The sequence below is a fragment of the Mytilus californianus genome, unplaced genomic scaffold, assembly GCF_021869535.1.
Source record: "Mytilus californianus isolate M0D057914Y unplaced genomic scaffold, xbMytCali1.0.p SCAF_11, whole genome shotgun sequence".
Taxonomy (NCBI): domain Eukaryota; kingdom Metazoa; phylum Mollusca; class Bivalvia; order Mytilida; family Mytilidae; genus Mytilus; species Mytilus californianus.
The window spans coordinates 41,307,717-41,333,059 of NW_026262593.1; the positions used below are offsets into that span (position 1 = coordinate 41,307,717).

At 32.9% G+C, this 25,343-nt stretch overlaps 1 protein-coding gene across 1 annotated transcript in view; it reads left to right on the top strand.

Annotated features, from left to right (window-relative positions):
• The first annotated feature begins 2,392 nt into the window (after positions 1-2,392).
• The window catches only part of LOC127720070 (TELO2-interacting protein 1 homolog), a 42,180-nt gene continuing 19,229 nt past the window's right edge, over positions 2,393-25,343 (top strand). The window contains exons 1-14 of the mRNA XM_052226464.1: positions 2,393-2,474; positions 5,781-5,978; positions 10,387-10,526; positions 11,147-11,222; positions 12,230-12,381; positions 13,411-13,529; positions 15,229-15,322; positions 15,936-16,116; positions 16,582-16,790; positions 17,858-17,914; positions 18,375-18,506; positions 22,076-22,201; positions 22,553-22,669; positions 24,626-24,698. Coding sequence (XP_052082424.1) covers positions 2,473-2,474; positions 5,781-5,978; positions 10,387-10,526; positions 11,147-11,222; positions 12,230-12,381; positions 13,411-13,529; positions 15,229-15,322; positions 15,936-16,116; positions 16,582-16,790; positions 17,858-17,914; positions 18,375-18,506; positions 22,076-22,201; positions 22,553-22,669; positions 24,626-24,698 — 1,676 coding nt within the window. The 5' untranslated portion in view covers positions 2,393-2,472. The remainder of the gene's footprint in view (positions 2,475-5,780; positions 5,979-10,386; positions 10,527-11,146; positions 11,223-12,229; positions 12,382-13,410; positions 13,530-15,228; positions 15,323-15,935; positions 16,117-16,581; positions 16,791-17,857; positions 17,915-18,374; positions 18,507-22,075; positions 22,202-22,552; positions 22,670-24,625; positions 24,699-25,343) is intronic.

The following is a 25,343-nucleotide window of genomic DNA, read 5'->3' on the forward strand; positions in this document are numbered from 1 at the left end:
CCAAAGTGGCTGCTAAAAGCGAATTATAATATCACTATAATTTAATTCACTTTCATTAATGATTGAACAAAAAAAATCATACTTTTTTTTATATATCTCGTAGCTAATTCCCCTTGAAAATGGAAACAAGAGTGGCTCCTGCCTTTCCAATAATACGTAACATCCTTTGAATTTCATTTGATTTGATTTTTGGTGTTTTAACGCCACTTTTAAGTACCGCTTTTGGGCTATTCGTGGCGGCCAGTTTTTATTGGTAGAGGAAGCCGGAGTGCCCGGAGAAAACCACCGACCTTCGATAGGAAAACTGACAATCCTAGTCAATTAAGATTGAAGTCGAGTGCACACGCACGAGCGGGGTTCGAACTCACAACCTCAGTGTTGACTGGCTAGTGATTACAGTAGTAACTACTTAGACCACTCGGCCACCGAGGCCCCCAACATCCTTTGAATCTTAATGAAAAACAAATACATTTTTACTAAAACAGGCATGGTCACTGGCCGATGATATTCTAGAACAAGTCCAATCTTCAAAATATCTATGCATTCTTTTATAGATACAACGATTTTGTTTGGAAGTTTGACTGTACCTGTAGACAACTTTTATAAACGGGATACCACATCCTAAATTGTACGGCTATGTTGGTTATAGAGGCCGTAAATTAAATACGGTCCATGTATGATCCTTTGAATAAGCTTATTTTAAAAGGTTACCAATTTAACACTGCAATAAGATCTTTGGGCATTGTTTTCATCGGTACTTACATTGTTTGGAATCCACACACATGAACTTCAATCAGATTGGATCAAGTACAAAGATAAGCTGTACGGTATGCCTGCAACCGGCAGTGTATGTGATCAACTGAACAACCTTACAAGAACCCGACTTCTGATGTTTACGTTATATATAACTGAATTGCCATACCAACACAAGATATACTGAAAAAAAACCAAAAAACAAGATATGAACCCACCAACAAACAAATAGAGAACTTCAATGTAAGACATGTAACAAAGGCAGTTTCAAATTCTCATTCTTTTGTCATACATTTTAAGATTAGGATAAACAACCATCCGAAATCTTATTCAAATTTTTCACTGACAACTTTAATGGTGCACTCACTCATGAAGTCCTCCTTAAAAAAAGCTCACTTAAACTAAATGTTCTTATTGTTTACAAGTTAAACAAAAAATGTAAAAAATAGAAAGTTGATAAAAAAAATGTTAAAATTATCATAATTTTTATTAATTGTTCGTCATTAGAATTCTTAAATGACTGTGACATCTATATTTGAAATTGAATACGTGACTAGTATAGAAGATCGTCTTTGCTAGCAATGCCGTTATTAAATTGAATGTTGACAATATGATAATCTTCACTTAAAGTAAGTTCAGTGAAGAAAAGTGACAATGTAGTTGGTTAACTTTAAGGGATTTGATATCCACTTTTTGTTACCCAGTTACATTATCCTGTAAATATTTTTAGCCGTTTTAGTTTTGTTTCTTTATTCTGAAATAATCAGAAGAAGTCAAGGTGTGATTTTGTTGTGTAAATGACATTCATCCCCACTACACCATTGTTGGTGCGCCTAATAGAGGCGGAAATTGCAGAATATTTAACAGGTAACAGGTAATATTAAGGTAGATTCACTGTATACCGCCATCTTGGATTGTATAATAGCAGTACACAATCTGTCTAGTTCTTTGCCTAAATCTGCAAATTTTAGACAGATTTGCAACTTATGTGTAAGACTATTTTTTTTATAAAGAAAAATCAGTGATTTATTGCATTATTCAAATTGTTTAAACAAGTACCAAATATTTGTGTTTTTTAGAATCAATTTTTCAATTTATCCATTTAAGGGGAGATAACTCCTATAGTAACAATTTTATACTGGAAAGATAGTGAAATTTTTATTTTTTACTTGTAGCAAAAAAACAAGTTCGGTGACACCATTTTTTTCTTTTTATTTTCTTAAAGCATATTATAAAACCTATCTTATATTTTATTTCAAAATTCTATCTCATAGACATAGATTTCTTTTTATTCTAAAAATTGTTTTTTTTCATTAACAATCTATCCAAATTTTGGCAATTTTGCACGACTTGTAGCTTGAAAAATAGCACGGTGACCCATATTTTTTATTATATTTTTGAAAAAAGCAAAGTAAAAGCTTCATTTTGGCAAAGTATAAGAAAATTCTATCTGAGGAAATATATACCGATGATCCACCTTAAAAGGAAAACAAATGTAATTATAGTATTATTAACTTTATAGAAACCTCATACAATGTGCTGCAAAAAATCGTAAAAAATGTATGTATGCCCGTATCTCAAGGAGAACAAGAAGATGATAGTGCTTCGATTCCGGAAATAGACTGTCTCCTGATCGATTCTCTTATTACAACTGAATCCAAGATGTCGGCCCCCAGGGTCGAAAGCGGGAAGCTAGATATCATCAAATTAACAGCATAAATGTATATAAAGGAGCTTGAATTTTATTTCTGTCATGTTAAAACATCAAAAGCAAATGTGTTGTCAAGCTAAAAAGACGCAATAAGTCATAGTGAACGAGATTGTGCGAGACCAAACACAACATGATTTTTATGAAATATTTCTGACAGATCTTATCTTTTGTCATAATTTCAGTTTCTCAAAATCAATGGACATTAACAGTTTTCTTTACTTGTTAATCATAATACTGATATGCTTTATATTCATAAATGGGTATCTGTTTTCCCATTCAAATTAAATAGACCTTATCGCTATTTGACTGCTGCATTTCCTATAAAATTTTGACATCTGGGAAGAAAATTTCTGACGCCTCAACAGAAAGTAAAGGCATCATGAGGTCTCGCATCTTTTGGCTCTATATATCAGATCTGGGATTTGGGTGTTGCATAACCGCCAGTCCTTGAGGACACACAATTTGTTTTACTACATTAATGAAATCGATGAATTTTTGTCACTTCAATTGGTGCACAGTAATATTTTAACAGCTAATATAATACATTTCTGATTAAGATATGTACATAATCATGATAATTGCAGTGACTGCCAGTGTCAGAGGTGCCAATCATCTCATAAAAGCTGGCAATTCCCTGTATTCACATGTGACAAGTATTGCTTATTTATAGACCAAAGGACAAGGGAGTAATTATGTTTCAGGCATGGTTTCTTTTAATATATATACGTGTACATATGTATAAGTGTACTGTAAATTCAGAAATTATTGTGTGCATTTATTTGAGATTCTTCAGCAAATGCAAGTTTACGTATTGCAATTTCAGGAAATCCTGCATACAATTACATTTTATGTTATCAGAATAAAAAATACAAGTTTTTATTTTTGCAACACCTATCTCATGCATGGCAATTTTTGCCATAATCAGTGATATTGTTGTCTTTTTTCAAAACTACGTCTACCCTTTTTTTTTTGGGAAAAATGCATCCTTTTTTTGGAAATTGGGAAGTTTTGAATATGAAATAATTGTACTAAAACTTGAATTGTGAGACATTTTCAACCGGAAAGGAACTTTTTGGGGAGGGGAAAGAAATGGAAAAAATGACGGTACTTAATACATTGAAAACCACGTGTGTTACAAACACTGCGATGATTCTAATCAGAAACCCGGATCTCAAAATAATATCATTTCAACATGAATACGAAATTTACGTACATTACTACTGATGCCATCACCGTTTGGGAAAAATGTACAACTTATTCAGTGTTTTCCCTAGGCTATTCAAGCATTGCGGTACCGCTACGCATAAATTTCGACCGCCATGCTTTCATCATTGCCGCAATGCATCCCGCTATGTGTGAAAATTATAACTGTGTAAAATATTTATTATCGATATTTTGAAAGTGAAGTAACAAGCGACAACACTCCACAGGTGTTTTAAACTCATCCGACTAATAATTGAATGCATCACATCGCGCGTGCCGGGATTTTACAACCTTCTTGATTAGACGGTTATACATCGAGACTTGGGTTACATAATAGAAGTTACCAGTCAGCTGATAAATAAATAATCAGATTTATCTCCAATGCATATCTTTCTGTGCTAAATAAAAAGTTTAACCTTTTCCTGTATAAATTTCACCTTAAAAATGGCCGGGTGTTTGACATCGTTATTTTACTGTGATCTTTAAAAAGTAGAAATTTAAAATTTGGTTTAGTCTCTGGTATTATAAAATAAAACTAAAATAATTTCACCGAGAATGGACAAAACATTTTTTTTAATAAAGTTTCGCAGTTACTTCATCAGCTATATTTACATCGATGAATTATTTTTTGATTGGTCACAACAATCGGTTATTTTTAGATTAGTCGATTAGTCGCGGTTGATTGAATTTATCAAAGAATACACATCACCGCCACCGGGCCGAGAAAAAGACGTGTCTTATGAAATATTTAAAAGATTTGATAGAAAAACTTACAAAATATACGTAGTTATTTACGGAAATATTGTTTTTAATAAACTTGTGTTGTTCTATTTTTATTTCAATGGGTCACAATCTTCACGTGTAGCGGATTCATTTGCCGTTTTTTTCACAAGTGGGGCTAAATTTCTTTCACTTCGGCAAGATAGGATTTTTACAATTATGAAGCGTTATAAATAAATCGGACAGCGATTTATTTAAAAAAAAAATAGTTAATTGTCATGAAATAAAATGTCAGCTTAGCTTCCAAACAGGTAATTGCCAAATATGTCATCCGTGTGTCCGTATGTCAGGTATTCTTCATTGACGACTTCTGTAATTAACGCAAATAAACTTTTTTTTTATTGTTTCCTGTAAAATCTCTGTGAAGCAATGATGACCTTCAAAGTTTTATTTAACAACTTGCTGTTGATTCTGAAACCATTCTATCAGCAAAATTCGAAGAACAATCATCAGTTTAACAACCATGTCCAAGCAACCATCAAAGAAATGTCGCCTTACTGGCCCAACTTTTTTGACAAGTTGGTTAGAGAAGTCTACTCCTTCATCAAATTGTAGTCAGACAGATTAAAATCACCTTTGAGAAACAGACTATGCCAAAAAGTGCTCAATTGCTTAATGCATATATCAATTGAAGGACCAAAGGAAGAAGCTTTTGATTTTGAAAAATATGTGGTGACCTTTGGAAAGTTGAAACAGAGGAAGATATCAACAAAATAATGTGTATATGACATTAATTTGTAAATAAGTATTGCAGACTGGATTATTGTTATTATTGTTTATATGGTCTTTCATTAATTACTCTCATCTGTGATAAATACTTTAAAATTCCATGACTTAAATGAATTGCTGTACCTATAATAAAACAATTAGATTGGTATATGGCTTTAAACATATAAATTATGTGATGTAACTAATTCTGAAAAAAAGCGTCACACGCTGCTTTGCAAATTCACCATGGAACCACCATGCATGAAAAATTTTCTAGGGAAGACACTTATTGGGAGGAATTTTATGCCATTTTTTTTTAGTAATTGGGAATTATCTCTAGGGGAGAAAGCCAAATTTAGGAGGCAATTTGAGGCAAACAATATCACTGATAATAAAACAGTAATTACAGTACATGTAACTAACCATTTTCTGACTTCAACCAATAGTTTTTCTAGTAAGCATATTTGACCCTGAGCTGACTTGGGAGGGCATATGAACTTCCTGATACAGATTAAAACTAAAATTACCTGAGATTTTTATACGATGACAAACTATTAAACGTTATTCCAGTGTCTGTCAGTTGTTTTTTTTTTTATGTACAGTGTACACCTCTTATATGTTCCAGGGCATGTCCAAATGCTGAAAGGAAGAAAGTGTTTGACAAAATTCGGCCACTATGTGTTCAGCTGACGAAAGAGCATACTAGGGTGAATGTACAAGCTGTGAATACAGCACTGACAAATGTGGACAGAACAGTTATACAAGATTTACAGGAATACCTATTGTTTCCATTCAGACTGATATTAAAACAGGACAAAAAGTAGTAAGTATTACATCCACTGTCTGTCTTCTAAAATTAGCATTCATATAAAACTGAACAGCATACATGGCATATGCATGGTTCTAAATATAAAAAAAATGATTTTGAATCTTTATGATTTTTAACAAACCTTTCTTAAATTGTCCATTTCATACTCTTAAGAAACTAAGGCTACAACTCACTCAGGCAAAATGGATTTGGCTAGTATTTTAGGTCCTTTTTCGTTATATAGCTTTTCAACTGTTTCGGTTCTTATACATCCTTCAACCTGGGCTTTTGAATATTCAGCTTTGAGCATTTATGATGAAGGTAAATCCAGAAAAGAATTTTGTGTCATTTGTCTGTAGTTTTTTGTGCTTCTTGCCAATCTGATGTCAGAGTTAATCCATTTCCAAATGATGGTTTCTGTTTGTTTTTATGTTGTGCAGTTACACCAATGTCCCAGGTTAGGGGAGGGGATTGAGCACTCTAATTAAGTCTCCCAAACGAAGTTTGGGAAGACTTATTGTTTTTGCTCAGTTCTTATTATTATTATTATTATTCTTCTTCTTCTTCTTCTTCTTCTTCTTCTTCTTCTTCTTCTTCTTCTTCTTCTTCTTCTTCCGCCGCTTTTAACATGTCTAGTGGTGCAATCAGGGTTTTGTTTGTGCAATGGGGTTTATAAAGGGGTACTTTGAGGGGCAAAAAGAAAAGAGGGTTTTACTATAGAACCCTATGGGATTTTATTTTTTAAAATTTTCAAATGATTATAAATTGAAAACCGTTTGTGATAGACACAATCTTTTTAATTGAAAATGTTCTAAATGATAAAGCCCATTAAATGAAATACAGGGTTAGTCCCCAGGGGTCACCCCCACCCCCTGCCATTTAAGAAAGTTCTAATACCTTGTAAGTGGTCAAGATCCCCACCCCTAAACCATATATATTCTGGTTTGTCATGCTAAGATGGTTTGAATGATATACAGGGTTAGTCCCCAGGGGTCATCCCGACCCCCTGCCATTTGAGAAAGTTCTAATATCTTGTTAATGGTCGAGATCCCCACCCCTAAACCATATATATTCTGGTTTGTCATGATAAAGCACATCAAATGTAATACAGGGTTAGTCCCCAGGGGTCACCCCCACCCCCTGCCATTTAAGAAAGTTCTAATATCTTCTAAGTGGTCAAGATCCCCACCCCTAAACCATATATATTCTGGTTTGTCATGCTAAGATGGTTTGAATGATATACAGGGTTAGTCCCCAGGGGTCATCCCGACCAGGGATGGGGTAATCGTAATCTGTAATCGTAATCGATTGTAATTGATTACATTTTTTCCAGTAATCGACAGTAATCTGTAATCGAAGACATTTTCGATTAAATGTAATCGTAATTTAATCAATTACAGCAAAAATCATGATGTAATCATCGATTACTTTCGATTACATTTCGATTACTTTAGTAAAATAGTTTGATGAAATATAACCTAGTATTTTAAATGAAAACATGTATGTATTCATCACTTTGAAGTACTGATATGACTTAAGAGTTTATCAACTGCCTTTATATTTCTATCTATTGTCTCAAGCTGCATTATGATCAACCAGATCCCCTACCATAATTTACTTTATATCTAGCTTTTGAAACAAATGGATTGATGTGCTTGTCAATAAGTCAACACCTTTTATATTAAAATAAGAAAATAGATTTAAAATAAGAAATGTGTCTTAAGTTAAGTTCTGTACTTCCTTAAAGTAGTAAGCTTATTTGTATTAAATTTCCTAAAAGCATAATTTTCAATAAGATTTAAGCTTAGAATAGATAAAACAGTTGATTTCTTATAATGTTAAGATATACATGTATATGAAAAATAAGCACACAAAATCCTTTTAACAATGAACCAATGCCTATGCATTGAAATTCTTTTCAGAAAAAGATACATGTATCCCTCGTTGACACTATAAATATATACTGTTTATAATTTTATTATAGAATAAAAAAATCTTAACAAACTTGTCTTTACTAATCAGATGATCAAAGTCTTCTAATCACTATATAAGACACATACTTTGTTTTTATTTCAATTACTGTTTGTCTAATTAAGATGGAGATTTACATTATTTTGCCCCAGGTTATAAATTGTACTCCATTGGCAGTTTTATAACCTATAATTAAGGTGGTTTTCAAACAAAAGGATTAAATCATGTTTGTCATTATAATTATAAATTTTGATCCTTAAAATTAGCTGAACTAATTAATAATTCTACTTTTTTATATTTTCTTCTGAGAAAACTTCCAACATTGTAAATAACTATGCTAAAATATACCTGCTTTTAATGAATAAAAACAAAAAAGCTAAGTTAAGTCAGTACGAAAGCAAAATTATTGAAAAAAACTTTAAACATATATATAAGTGATTGATGGAATGCAATGTCATCTCTAATTCATGTTGAAAGTCAAATTTCAAGATTTTTTTAATAATTCTGATCCTCAGTAAGAGATTCCATCTAGATAACAACTGTCAACTTATAATTTGGAAACAATGATTTAAATGCTGTTTTTTTGGTAAAGTTCTAAACACCTACTATACAAACGTTGATCAACATGATAGTGTTTAACTTACTTTATTTTTTTTTAAATTTTGAAGCATGTAATTGACAGTAATCGAAAAGTAATGTAATTACTTTTGATAAAGTAATCGATTGCAATCGATTACATACAAAAATCTGAGTAATCGATTATTAATCGATTGCACAAAATACCTTCATGTAATCGATTATTAATCGATTACATTTGTCAGTAATCGTGCCCATCCCTGATCCCGACCCCCTGTCATTTGAGAAAGTTCAAATATCTTGTAAATGGTCGAGATCCCCACCCCTAAACCATATATATTCTGGTTTGTCATGATAAAGCACATCAAATGAAATACAGGGTTAGTCCCCAGGGGTCACCCCACCCCCTGCCATTTAAGAAAGTTCTAATACCTTGTAAGTGGTCAAGATCCCCACCCCTAAACCATATATATTCTGGTTTGTCATGCTGAGATGGTTTGAATGATATACAGGGTCAGTCCCCAGGGGTCAACCTGACCCCCTGCCATTTGAGAAAGTTCTAATATCTTGTAAATGGTTGAGATCCCCACCCCTAAACCATATATATTCTGGTTTGTCATGATAAAGCACATCAAATGAAATACAGGGTTAGTCCCCAGGGGTCACCCCCACCCCCTGCCATTAAAGAAAGTTCTAATATCTTCTAAGTGGTCAAGATCCCCACCCATAAACCATATATATTCTGGTTTGTCATGCTAAGATGGTTTGAATGATATACAGGGTTAGTCCCCAGGGGTCATCCCGCCCCCCTGCCATTTGAGAAAGTTCTAATATCTTGTAAATGGTTGAGATCCCCACCCCTAAACCATATATATTCTGGTTTGTCATGATAAAGCACATCAAATGAAATACAGGGTTAGTCCCCAGGGGTCATCCCGACCCCCTGCCATTTGAGAAAGTTCTAATATCTTGTAAATGGTCGAGATCCCCACCCCTAAACCATATATATTCCTATTTGTCATGTCTCGAACATTTGAATGACGTATACGGTCAGTCCCCAGGGGTTCCCCCCACCCCCAATGTTCTTATATCTTGTAAATGGTTGAGATCCCCACCCCTAAACCATATATATTCCTGTTCCTCATGTAATGAACATTTGAATGACGTATAGGGCCAGTCCCCAGGGGTTCCTCCCCACCCCCAATGTTCTAGTATCTTGTAAATGGTCGAGATCCCCACCCCTAAACCATATATATTCTGGTTTGTCATGCCAAGATGATTTGAATGATATACAAGGTTAGTCCCCAGGCATCACTAATGCATATAACTTTACTGGACCAAACCAATTTTCACTGGATGTGGCCCAATGTCAGGCGACCCTGGGAATTACGAATTATGGGAGCTTCGTTTGGGAGACTTCGTAACAGCATCCTGTTACAATCATTTCTTGTTCTATATAAGCCTGTCCTAAGTCAGAAGCCTGTAATTCAGTGGTTGTCGTTGGTTGGTGTCTGTCATGTTTGTTTTTCATTTATTGTTTTGTCATAAATCAGGCCGTTGGTGTTTCGTTTGAATTGTTTTGCATTTTGTCATGTTGGGGCCTTTAATAGCTGACTATATATATACGATGTAGGTTTTGCTCATCGTTGAAAGCCATATGGTACCCTATATATGCTTAAATCCTCTTCATTTGCACTCTGTTGAATAGTTATCCTATTGGCAATCGTACTACACCTCTTTATTTAATAATAATGATATTTTTGTAAAATAAAATTGGATCAAAAATTATATTTTTTAGAAGAAAAAAACTGATATGTCAAATTGACCAAAGAGCATCAGATTTATATTTAGTGTATTCCTTCCCTTTTTTTATTAGTCCAGATGAGTTGTATGTTGATGTGTTTACCAGTATTGAGAAAGTCCTGTCACAGACCAGAGTCAGCCAATGGGAGATGTTTCAAGATATATTCAACACATGTTGTCTTACCATAAGTTCACCTGCAGAAGTTGGTAAAGGTAAGTAACAGTAGAAGGACTTGTCAAACTCAAAAGATGTGAGAGACATTGTCCTATTCTTTTCATTCAAGTGTTATCCCTTTGCCAGATGGTGTTAAGGGGGATATAAATATTTTGTCTAAAATCATTCAAACTTACCTTTTCACGGTTAAGTTTTTGGTAAAGAACTAAAGATCCAGATCTATATTACATGTATTAATTTGTCAAGGAGCCAATCTTGGATAGGAACAAAGGTCTGTGTTAAAATTGGGTCACATCTACCTCCATATTTATTTTTTGTAAAGTTTTGCAAGTTATGTTTAAAGCATGACCTTGACTTACAGTTTGAGCATGATCAACTAGTGCAAGTTACATTTTAGGTCCAAATGTGAGCAACTAGAAGGCATGATTGGATGAAGAAAATTTTGGAAGTCGATACCTCTTGAGTAAAATAATGATAAAAAGGGTTCATATTAAAACTATATAACCTTTGCATAAATTTTACATAAAAGTGATTCAAGTTGATATGTGTAAAGGAACAGATCTTGTCAAATCTAATTCAAGTAAAACTGCAAGAGAATTAGCTGACGTTTTTTATGCCTCCATTTCTTTAATTTGATAATTATTTTGATTATTTTTAGTGAAACCCTTATCAGAAGAGTTGAAGACTGTTATTGTACAGACATTGATGGTTCTTGTTAGAAAATCTGAATACAGGTTAGTATGCTTATGTCAATATGTTCATTGTTATTAGGGGTACTTTGTTGCTGTTTGATTTACATCATGTGGCAAATATTTCATACAAAATTCTGGACAAATTTGTGAGGTAGAAGGTAATAACCTCATTTGATATAATTTTTTTCCAGGTTTTACAAGGGGTGATGATAGAATGATGAAATTTGTTCCCTAAAAATAAAAATTTTCAAAATTTTATTATAGCAGGAGAAATTATTAAACTAATTCCAGAGAAAACGTACTGTTTGTGAAAAGGCAATAAAAAGTGTCCACAATGTTAATGAACCCCTTAATGTAATATTTCATCATTGTCCTCATTCATGTTAAAATGCATATGAATTATGGTAAATGAGACAAGGTTGTGTACATTTTAGTATTAGCATACCCAGATCTTATGTATCAAGTACAAAATGTAGTCATTAATAATATAACCTTTTGAGGTACTGTGGATGCATTAATTACATGGGTATCAATTTTTTAGTGGATTGAGGAAAACTTGCATTTTCATGGATATTTGATTTCGTTGTTTTGGCAAAGTCTGCATACATTCCTTTAGAAAATTTGTAATTCTTTAAACATTTGAATTCGTGGTTCACCTGTACCCAAGAAATCCAAGAAAATTGGTATCCAACGAATAATAATGAATCTACAGTAGTTTGAAAAAAATAGTACCTTTTATATAAATTTGAATGGTTTTACACGTCATTTTTGGGCCCTTTATAGCTTGCTGTTCGGTGTCAGCCAAGGCTCCATGTTGAAGGCCGTACTTTGACCTATAATGGTTTACTTTTACAAATTGTGACTTGGATGGAGAGTTGTCTCATTGGCACTCATACCACATCTTCTTATAGCTATTGTCATCATCAAATTTTTTTCAACCCACATATACCTATAACAAAATATACTACATACACTAAATAGTTAAAAAAAAAAGTTTGGTAGTGATATAGGGGTAGAAATGTATTTTTATATGTATTTATCTCTTCCAGCATGATACAGAGTTTGTATGCACCATGGAGTTTACCATTTCTTGGACATGCTGTTTCAATTCTTCTGAATTTGGCTGAAAAGGAGAAATCAAGGGCACTGAAAATCAAAGCTATGGAATGTTTGATAGAAATCAGCCAGGTTGATGGAAAATGTATGTTGTCAAAAACAATAATATCATATACTGTGGATTCATTTACTTTTGTGGATTTTTTATTTCATAAGTTTTGCCAAAGTCTGCATACGAGCCTATATAAAATTTGACATTCGTTGAACATTTAAATTCTTGGTTCACCTGTACCAATGAAACCCACGAAAATTGGTATCCAACGAATGATAATGAATCCATAGTAACCAGGAATTAATTCAGTATTCTGTATATTTCTTTTGATGCCTACCTGCTCTATTACTTAGCAGTTGCAGATTCAGGATTTTGAAAAAAGAGGGCTCACCAAGGCAATGTAAAAAACTATGCATTAAGGATATAGGTATCTCTATAATGCCCCACCAAGCCCCTTCACAAATCCAATCTTGCCCTCTCACTGAAAAGAATAGACGGATAATATTACCTTTGTTGTAACAACAAGAGCTGAAGTATTCATGTAAATGCTTATTACACAGGTGATTTCCTAAACTATTTTGTCTGGTTATACATAGTACTAAGTAGATTGATCTGGTAATTCTATTATGATTCATTTTAGCTAACCTAAATAACAAGAAAATGTTTGTTATTTTTTATTAGAAGGAACAGTAGTGAGTATTTATTTGATTATGGTCAATAAAAAACTATTGTATACACATTTATTTCTAATGTCAATAGATGAATGTACAAATGTAGGAAAGGAAAAAAAGAGGTGAAAATAGTGGAATATATGAATAGGGTTATTCCAGAATTAATTGTTGGTAAAGTGGTGTTAATGATATAGGGGTAGGAGAGTTTTGAAACAAGTCCCCCCTCCTAAATACCTAATGGGTAATTATATGTCTATAAATACCAGGAAGCAGATCCAAGATTTTGTTTGAATGGGGAATTGATGTAGTCCAAAAATTATGCTCCACATAAACCTTCCAAAATATTTTGTCATTTATTTAACCAATGTTATAGAATTATTTTTTTTTATTTGAAGAATTTTATCTCTATCCCTATGGATCTGGGCTTGATTGAATATATTTTATTTTACAGATTGTTCCAAAGTAAAGACGATGTTAGGGGATACCTTTGCATCATTCCTGCCTGGTGTGTCTATTACCTTGTGTCAGGTGATCACAGGAGATTCTAAACAAGGACAGACTGTCATCATAGTAATGCCTTTATTTTAATCAGTCTACATGTAGCTACCAATACCTTTGCAAAGAAAGTGATAATTAGTCAAAAATTCTACTACTAACTAAAAGTGTATTTTTAATGTATGTTTTGCTATAATAATCATCATCTTCCCACTTTCAAATCTCTATTCAATAGAGCCCCCTTTTAAAATATGTTTATTGCATCATTTATTGAGAATTGTCATGAAAGCTAAGTCTTGCTCCATCAAACAACCAGTAGAATTTTCTGTTTTATGAGAAGATGCTCAATTAGCATCCTTTTTGGTGTATGAAACTGTTATACAAAAAAGTTTAAACTGTAAATGTACAATTTTGAAGAAAGGAAGATAACTCAAATATGATTTGGCTAATTAAGTCTCCCAAACGAAGTTTGGGAAGACTTATTGTTTTTGCTCAGTTCTTATTATTATTATTCTTCTTCTTCTTCTTCTTCTTCTTCTTCTTCTTCTTCTTCTTCTTCTTCTTCTTCTTCTTCTTCTTCTTCTTCTTCTTCTTCTTCTTCTTCTTCTTCTTCCGCCGCTTTAAAATTTGAACTTGTCCGCACCCGTTCTCCAAAACCGCTTGTCAGATTAACTTAGGGTTTCACAATATGTTAGACTAACATGTCTAGTGGTGCAATCAGGGTTTTGTTTTTGCAATGGGGTTTATAAAGGGGTACTTTGAGGGGCAAAAAGAAAAGAGGGTTTTACTATAGAACCCTATGGGATTTAATTTTTAAAAATTTTCAAATGATTATAAATTGAAAACCGTTTGTGATAGACACAATCTTTTTAATTGAAAATGTTCTAAATGATAAAGCCCATTAAATGAAATACAGGGTTAGTCCCCAGGGGTCACCCCCACCCCCTGCCATTTAAGAAAGTTCTAATATCTTCTAAGTGGTCAAGATCCCCACCCCTAAACCATATATATTCTGGTTTGTCATGCAAAGATGGTTTGAATGATATACAGGGTTAGTCCCCAGGGGTCATCCCGACCCCCTGCCATTTGAGAAAGTTCTAATATCTTGTAAATGGTTGAGATCCCCACCCCTAAACCATATATATTCCTATTTGTCATGTCTCGAACATTTGAATGACGTATACAGTCAGTCCCCAGGGGTTCCCCCCACCCCCAATGTTCTAATATCTTGTAAATGGTTGAGATCCCCACCCCTAAACCATATATATTCCTGTTCGTCATGTAATGAACATTTGAATGACGTATAGGGCCAGTCCCCAGGGGTTCCTCCCCACCCCCAATGTTCTAGTATCTTGTAAATGGTCGAGATCCCCACCCCTAAACCATATATATTCTGGTTTGTCATGCCAAGATGATTTGAATGATATACAAGGTTATTCCCCAGGCATCACTAATGCATATAACTTTACTGGACCAAACCAATTTTCACTAGACGTTGCCCAATGTCAGGCGACCCTGGGAATTACGAATTATGGGAGCTTCGTTTGGGAGACTTCGTAACAGCATCCTGTTACAATCATTTCTTGTTTAATATAAAGTTTGCATTGTCAAATGAAAACAATCTTTACTCTTCAGTGCGTGTAAGCACTTTGATTGTATTTTGTAGTTGCATATAGCTGACATAATTATTATTGTGTATATAATAACACTGAAACTTCTTTTTACAGATCAACATACTCTCTCAGTTCTATATCTATTTTACAATTTATTGTAGACAGCACTGAAGACCTGGGCGAGCATTGTAACCATGGTGATGGATGACAAATTGATTGAAGAGGCTCAAATAAGGAATCGTATAAATCCAAACTGTAAGATTACAGAATTAAGACTTATTCAATGTTTTTATGCTGCAAATGGGGTACTTAAGAAGTTGTATTTGTTGAGGAACACAAATAAGAGCTAGTGCAAAAAATCCACCTCACAGTTTTGGTTGATTATTAAAAGCAGTTTCCATAATTCTGGAAGGGCATCCAAACAATAATACTAAGTTTAAAGTAAATTGATCTAAGCCTACTAAAGTTAGTGTCCGTTACCCATCCCAAATGGAATTGTTCAGTTTGGAACATCAATCCAAGCATGCCTCAGCCAGTGCATGATATGTGAAAATTTTTCTTAAATCTGAGAGTTAAAGTACAGTAAATCTGGAATGACAAACCTAAAGAATTCTTCCGTTTAATATATTCCATACAAGTTTGAAGAAATTTGATCAAAGCATTCTGTTGTTTTTGTATTATGTTCAGAGGGACAAAAGAATACCATAGTACATCCTGTCTATGACACACCTTTAGAAATTGAGGATAATAAAAAATTCACAACAAAAATGTTAATTTTAATATAAACAGTATATCAAATGAAAACGTCAAGATATTATTTTGAAATGATTAAAAAAATTTATTATAATTTTGCAATACCTCTTTTCAGCCAAACTTGATGGTAAATTGCAAAATCTAATAGTGAAAAGGAACAAAGAATGGGTTGAGCTTACTGGGTCAAAGTTCACTGTACTTGTCAAGCAGATAGCAAAGGTCAAAAGTCATTCAAGTTGGAAGGTTAGACAGGCAATGGTGGAATGGGCAGCCAGACTACTAGAGCACTGTTCAAAGTAAGATTGAAGTTTATTGACCTCAAAGGCAGAAGTGACCTATTTGCTTTATTTTTTTTTTTTTTCTTATTCATTATTCTGTAATTTGTAAAATTTATAATCATACAACATTTTACCAGTTGGGCTACTACTCGAATGTTCTTAATTTACATACTTGTTATTAAGAAATATGGAGTAATTTTGTCATGATGGGCCTTTTGTAGCTGACTATATGGTATGGGTTTTGCTCATTGTTGAAGGCTGTATGGGGATCTATAATTGCTAAGATCCACACATTTTGACTGAGGTGGATAGTTGTTTCATTGGTAATCTTATAGCATCATCTTATTTTTATATCAATAAGAATTAGACATTTAACCTTTAACATTGATATAGGTTATTACCTTTGTCCATGTTACATTTGTACTGATACAAAAAATGTGAATTCTATAGTTATTAATCTTCTGTTTTGCTATGTCATTTCAGATCCTTGAAGGACTGTATCCCTACTATTCTAGAAGTATTAGTCGGACTTATTGGCGACGAATATTCCCATGTAGCTCTCTATAGCCGAAAAGTTCTGGAATCATTTAGTAGCTCTCATCTTGGGCATGAATGTCGCCCCCTGGTGGAGATGTTGGAAGAAAATCTTCATCAGCTTACAGTGTCGCTACCAAGATTAATAAGGTCATCAGGTTAGTCAAGTCTCTTCAAAGAAAACCTTTTAACATTGCAATTGAAATTAAAATACTATATATTCAGAAAGGGATTATCTTTTGGGGGCATGAAATTTTGACTGGGATCATGATTTAGAACTCCATTTTTTTCTCGCCTTGACAGAGTCAAAAATTAAGACTTAGGTATGCTGTTTCTGTCTTCAGCTTCAGCTGCTTCAACAATGTATTAGTTTGTGATAAGGTCAGTTTATGGGGAACCACTAGTGGTAGGTCAATGATATTTGGTATGCAGCTGTATTAGCTTTGGCACATCACTTTTCAATGGAGATTATATGGCCCATCCCCTCAGTCATGGTCTTTTGACTTTGAAAATTTTGCTTAGTTTACATATATTATTGGTTAGTGTATGGGGAACCACTAGTGGTAGGTCAATGATATTTGGTAGTCATTTGTATTACCATAGGCACATCTCATTTCCATGGAAATTGTTTGGCCCTGTACCTTCAGTCATGGTTCATTGACTGAATATTTTGCTTAACTTACATGTTTAAGTATTGCTTTTTTAATTTCAACGTTTGAATTTTACTATAAAAATAACAAAAATGCAAGACATATCTCTGTGGTCACAGTTTATTTTTTTAACCATGCACATTGAGATTCATCTGAGACTGATTGTAAGGTGTACATGTCTGTCTAACAGGATTTATCTGACCTAAACCTCATTGCCATGGATCTTTAAAAAAAATTTATGTGATATTTATAGTAAAATCTTTATTTTTAAGACTTTAAACATAAAATAAATGGTCAGTAAAGTAGGCAAGACATTTCAGTGTGTGCACTCCTGTTTAACGGTCCTTGTGTTTGAATTCAATACGTCAATACTCTGCATTTGTGACAGAATACAAATGGAGGCAGATTTAAGTCACATATCAAGTAGATATTTGAAAGCTAATTTTGATTTTAACTCTAAAATTCAATACTTATTATATATGTACAAAAACAAGGCAACAAGGGAGATAATCATCATTAATCTTAAAAACAATTTAAGGTATCATGAGTGATTTCCCTTGTCATATACATTTTAGATGAAAGTCAGAAGTTAGGAACTGCATCTTTATTGTCTGGATACATTGCATTATTAGGTATGTATTGACATTATAGCAGTATTAAGTTTTTAGTAAGGTCTATAAAATCTGTTATATTAAATATCTACTGTCAATGAGGGCTGTTCCAGAAAATACTATATAGTACTAGAAATGGCACCACCTACCCAGATTTATTTTATTTCTTCCAGGAACAACCACCTACAGATGAAATATAAGTGGGAGGAAATAGTATTAGTATTTTCTGGAACAGCCCTTATCCTGAAATATGAAACAAACAAAACATTCTTGAACTAAATGTATGCATACAAACCATTCAGATCAGTAAACAAATGTTTTTGTACAAAGAAAGAACATTCAATCACAGGTGCTCATTCCAATTTGAGTTGTTAATATTTTTAGTTGAATGTTCTTATATCGGAGATATTTTGTCTAATATATATATATTCTTTAAAGATTAATCTTTGGTAGAAAATTGAATATGTATTTTTTATTTCAGGTCCCAATGTGAACAGTCTCCTCAGATCCTCCTCTCATTTAAAGAGATTGTCATTGTCTCTGATCCAGGTGTTAGAATTGGACTGTTCTGATGTTAAGATCATAGAAGAAAGAACACATTTGATTGGTCATGGTTAGTAAGCTTACTGGGTTTTCCACATTCCAAAGAAAATTTCTTTTCTGAAAAATTAAAATTAAGACTTTTAAGACAATCAAATTGTACTAGGTACAATCAAAAGAAATTTTGTATATGACTTCCATTTCAATATATTATAAATCAAAATTGTGGAAAAATAAAAAAAAGGTCTGTGTTCTTGTTAAAGAGATACAACATATAAAATATCAAAATCAGAAGTTGTCTCTTGATTTTTCATATTATTGCGAACCCAATGAAAGTTTTCCACAGTGCCATCTCTATCTTGACCAGGTATTTAAACTTTTGCAAGTTCACCTGTCCTATTGAATGAATACAATAGCTATTTTCCTCTGTGTAGTTTATTCACTGGGACCTTTAAATTTCTTCAAGAGAAATCTATCACTCATTGATTAATTTACCTGAACAAAAAAATTAACTCTCAATGATAAAAATACATGTACCAATACTAAATAAGGACACACAAAACTATATGTGATGTTGATTTATTCAATATCTAATAATTTAGTAGGCTTCTAGAATGTATTAGGGTAAGTTGTCTGCATTGGCTATTTGCAATATTAGCCATAATAAACTGATTTACTTTATTTGCATTATTTACCAATTTTTACTAAATTGTCTACAGCTTTTCATAATTTTGTTCCAATGTTTTGACATTAAATTTTGCTATGTTCCTATGGAAATTTGTGACTTTCAAATTATTTTTTTTGTGTTGGACCAAAAAAACTATGAAAGTGACAATGCTAATATTTACTCTTATTATCCATTTAGACTGTACTTCAATGTACATTTATTCTAATCAAGCTTAAAGGTTTGTGAAAAAATGTCAAAATAAATAATCCTCTCAGACATAGATTTATAGAAATAAAAGGGATAAGTTAACATGAATAACTATCTGTGAAAATAAGTTGGTTTACAGTATTTTATTAAATGTATTCTATTACTAGACAAAAAAAAAATCAAATTTCAATAGGAACATTGATAAAACTTTTGTTTGAAATCAACTTTTTATGATTGAATCAATGTTTATATTAAACTGAATGAAAATATATTATTAATATTGAATAAATACATCATCACACGCAGTTAATGAGTATAAAAAAAGTATTTTTGTCTATATATAAGAAATTTTTTTACTCAGGTAAATTAATCAATGAGTGATAGATTTCTCTTAGAAGAAATTTAAAGGTCCCAGTGAATAAACTACACAGAGAAAAATAGCTATTGTATTCATTCAATAGGACAGGTGAACTTGCAAAAGTTTAAATACCTGGTCAAGATAGAGATGGCACTGTGGAAAACTTTCATTGGGTTCGCAATAAATGTAGGGAAATAATGTTGATCTCTCCAGAGTGTTAATCTGTGTGAAAAATAAATTACCAATAACAAGAACTTCAAAACATCTCACTGGAAGTGTATTTTAAATATAAGTTTTTAATATATGGAAATATCTAGAAATACACAAAAGGGTTACTGAGCAACATATTTTTTTTTAAAAGTTGAAAACATGAAAGTCACACATCCTAAAGGTATATAAAACATGCTTGACATAGTATTAATTAAAGAAAGTCAGTTTTGATACAATAAGGCTCTCAATTGTATGTATGGTTAACCTTTTTAGCTCACCTGGCCCGAAGGGCCAAGTGAGCTTTTCTCATCACTTGGCGTCCGTTGTCGGCGTTAACTTATTACATTTTGAACTTCTTCTAGAGAACCACTGAATGGAATGAAACCAAACATGGCATGAATGTTCCTTATGAGGTGCTGACCAAGTGTTGTTACTTTGTAGCGGATCCATCATCCAAGATGGCCGCCAGCGGGGGACTTAGTTTAACATAGGACCCTATGGGAAATGCATACAAATGTTTTCTTTTAGAGAACAACTGAATGGAATGAAACCAAACATGGCATGAATGTTTCTTATGAGGTGCTGACCGAGTGTTGTTACTTTGAAGCCGATCCATAATCCAAGATGGCCGCCAGCGGGGGACTTAGTTTAACATAGGACCCTATGGGAAATACATACAAATGTCTTCTTTTAGAGAACCACTGAATGGAATGAAACCAGACATGGTATGAATGTTCCTTATGAGGTGCTGACCGAGTGTTGTTACTTTGAAGCCGATCCATAATCCAAGATTGCCGCCAGCGGGGGACTTAGTTTAACATGGGACCCTATGGGAAATACATACAAATGTCTTCTTTTAGAGAACCACTGAATGGAATAAAAGCAAACATGGCATGAATGTTCCTTATGAGGTGCTGACCAAGTGTTGTTACTATGAAGCTGATCCATAATCCAAGATGGCCGCCAGCTGGGGACTTAGTTTAACATTGGACCCTATGGGAAATACATACAAATGTCTTCTTTTAGAGAACCACTGAATGGAATGAAACCAAACATGGCATGAATGTTTCTTATGAGGTGCTGACCGAGTGTTGTTACTTTGAAGCCGATCCATAATCCAAGATGTCCGCCTGCAGGGGACTTAGTTTAACATAGGACCCTATGAGAAATACGTACAAATGTTTTCTTTTAGAGAACCATTGAATGGAATGAAACCAAACATGGCATGCATGTTCCTTTTGAGGTGCTGACCAAGTGTTGTTACTTTGAAGCTGATCCTTCGTCCATGATGGCTGCCAGATGTGGACAATGTTTAACAAAGGACCCTATGGACAATACATACAAATGTCTTCTTTTAGAGAACCACATACTGAATGGATTGAAACCAAACATGGCATGAATGTTCCTTATGAGGTGCTGACTAAGTTTTGTTACTTTGAAGCTGATCCTTCATCCATGATGGCCGCCAATGGGGGGACTTCCTTTAACATAAGACCCTATGGGAAATACATACAAATGCTTCTTCTAGAGGTGCACTGAATGGAATGAAACCAAAACATGGCATAAATGTTTCTTATGAGGTGCTGATTAAGTGTTGCTACTTTGTTGCCGATTTACTGTTCAAGATGGCCACCAGGATTTTTTATTAAATTACAGGACCAATATTAAACCAAATTTGGCCTCACTCATTATTAGGGTATCTGTATGTTATGATTTTAATCTATTTTTACATGATTTCCAAAACCAAAGTAGAATCAGGTGAGCGACACAGGCTCTTGAGAGCCTCTAGTTTTTTTGTTCCAGCTTGTTAGTTTCATACAAATAAACCTCACGTTTCAAAAGTAGACACTGATGTTGTCTTATTCGTGAGTGTAAAGTATGAAGCAATTTTGCTGTGATAGGAATCGTAGAAAAATCAGAGATTTATTATGATTGTCAATACTATCACCAATAATTTCATTTTGGATGTAACACGTCTTCTGATTGGCTGAAAGTTTTTAGTCTATCAGCTCATAGACATAATTTTGTCATGTGACCGTGACATCATCAACGGTTTTTCATGATTTAACCCTTAAAAATGGAATTTAGAATTAAATTATAAGAAATGACTATAATATTTTTTGTATCTATTCGAAAAAACCATAAACACATTCTCCTTTATTTTATTTATGATTGTAATTTTCATTTGCTATTTTTTAAGGTGCCAGTGCTGTCAATTCCAAAGAAATTCCTGACATTTTACAGCCGAAGAAATATTTCCGACATTTCCATGATAAGAAGATATACCACGAATTCAGAAATGTTTGCAGATTATTGGGTTACTATGGTAATGATTTTTGAAATTGTCACTGTTTACTGTACTGTTAATGAACAAGTTAATATCAAGAAACTGAACAGTCCCCAAAATGTTTTTCAACGTTAAACCAGTGGATATTTTTTTTTAATGTTCAGACCTTTCTAGCAGATATAGATTTATTTGTATGATTTTTTGAAAATTGTTTGTGTAGTCATATGAAAGAAGATTTAAGTTTGACATATTTATAACAATTTACATTCACTTCATTTTAGTTTTTTTTTGAAAATCATGTAAATAAATCACTTGCGAAATTAAGTTTGTTTTCAGTATTTCAGCTGTCTGTGGAATGTTTGCTATCTGGTCCGAATTTCTTCTTTTCAGGTGACATTAATTTACTAACAGACCATTTTCTGGATATATTTCATGACACCATTCTTCACAAGATGCAAGCTACACTGATCATAAATGAAATGGTTATGGGAGCAGCAGGTCATGGAGGTAATGTATTCTTGATGTGAAGGAGAATTGGAATAGAATGAATAAAGAGTGACAAAGTAGATATTAGAAATGCTTGATAAGCCTCTAATTTCTACCTTGTATTTTCTATATTTATCATAGTTCCATATATTTGTATCACCTGGTTCAACCCTACTCTGCCTCAGTGGTCTCTTGGTGGCATGCTTGCCTCAATTTCATGAGGTTGTTGGTTCGATCTCTGATCGGGTCAAACCAAAGACTTTAAAATTGGTATTTACTGCTACACTGCAAAGGACTCTGCATTAAAGGTGTAAGAGGATAGACTTGTTGGCTAGAAGTCAGAATAATGTGTCTAGGTAGGTAATATGTCTTTCTGTGGACTGCAATCTTGTGAACTAGCACATTAAATATCAGACTCGGCCTGTTGATCTGGTGCATAGCAAGGTTGATATTCATATAACATTAACATTTTCTCATCCTGAATATGCATTTGATTGCCACTAGATGTTAACAGCCATTCATCATCATCATCATCATCATCTGGCTTCACCCTACAGAAAAATTATATATTCAGGCACCATGAAGTTATTAAGGACATAAAGGTATCAAAGTTAAGGTCAAGTTATTGCAACTGTTAAACAAAGGTATACCCCTTTCCACTGAAATATCTGGCAAGCTGGTCAAAACGTTTTTATATACAGTAGGTATTACATTATTTAAAGTTGCAGGTATTTTACAGAAACCCCTTATATTATGTGACTTGTCAAATAGTTTTGTCTGTAACCCTTTTACATCACAATTTCATAAAAATTAATAAAAATTTGGTAGTTAAAAAATATTTTGTTATAACTTTATAAACCACACTGATAATATCAAGCATGTTGTAGGAAATTTACGCTACTGTAAATTCTGAAATTTCTGTGTGCATCATTATTGCAATGTTTAAACAATAGACAGAAATGTCAAGATCAATTTTGATTGCGTGAAATGCTATATAATAATGTTACCAAAATTTAAAATGCAAACTTTTTATTATTTGCCAACTTAAAAGTTGCATAACTTAAAAATATTTGAAAGGAAAGTAATTTAATATCTAATGGGGAACACTTTTATTTTTGATAAGGTTAAGTGGACCTTCTAAATATAATACATAGGTCTTGGTCAAGTAAGAAAATTTACAAATATAAAGAGAGATAACTCTTGTCAAATCGAATTTCTACAAATATTAAAGATTGATTCTTATTTGCTAAAGTAGATTCCTGGACTGATAATTATAGATAATCTATAATCTACAATAATTACATTACATGTATGTTTCATTATAATACGTTATTTTGATTGGCTAACAGCAATCTCGCGTCATTCTGAAATTAACCTTCATTTCAAAATGAAATGTAACATTCATGATGACACGAGCTTCCACAATAAAGTGCACAGGTAAATAAAAGAAAACTTGTTAGAAATCGTGTTTTCATAATCCTAGCCAAAAAATGTAATTATAAGTATTGAATGCTTCTTTTTGTAATTTTAGTAATTTTATAGGGTTGTAAAAGTGTTGACCGTGCGCACATTTGTACAAAATGTACTTCGGTCAACGCTTTTACACCCCAAAAAATTTACAAAAGAATGATTCAATTCTTAAATAAAAATATCCATAATGTTAAATATCATTTACTAGAAACACAATGAAATCATTCCCTACAAAAATAAGAAATATTTGCTTCATCTTATGGCTTGGGATTGGAATTTTATTATATTAGTTTGCAGGGAATCTTATAATCTATATACTTATACAAAGGAAAATAGTTTTACATTGATTGTAAATGACATTTCTACTATAAGAATGAGATTTCTGAAGAAAACATTGCATAATTTATAGATCTTTGAGAGAAACACAGGCCATGTGAGCAAAAAATGGGTAGCCTGAAATAAGATTGCTGATTTTGTTATATATTTTTTGTTTTATTTAATTTTCAGTACATCGTGGTATTACAAAGAAAAAAGACAGAGAAGTTCAGCACAAAATAACTGTACTTGAAGAAATAATTAAGTAAGTATGCTTAGGTCTTAAAGAAACTGTATGTACAATTCATAGTAGGTAGCAAGTTATACTTCTGATGAAATGGGAAAATGCATGGATGATGGAGCATTTCAAATCTTGAGTACACTCACAAATATTATTAAGGTTCTAATTTATCAAACAATATATGAAAGGCGATCTTGGGTATATGTCAATAAGAGAAATCAAGCCAACAATACAAAAATTGTCAGAAGACATCTAGAGGTTAACATATAGTCTTCAACAATAGATAAGAATTCACACAATATGACCAGCTGTAAATTTGTCCAAGTCTTCAAAACTTGTCAATAAATACGACAAAAGCTATTAGAGATTTGCCATCCTATCCCAATCCCCTCATGAACAAAAAACTAAAGTATAACCACTGATAAGGTTCCCGATGTAAATATCACCTACAAACTTTACAAGATTAAGATATTTTACTTGCAAAATGGTAAAATGCAAAATTGCAACTTCACAATCAGGGATTTGATTCCTTTTAACAAAGCAACCAGTAAACAGTGAATAATAAAGAAAATTTATTTTATTTTGGTTTACTGTTAAGAAATTATTACTATATTATGTTTTTATTATTGCAAAAATTGCATAGGAATAGGTATCGCAAAGATGAAAATT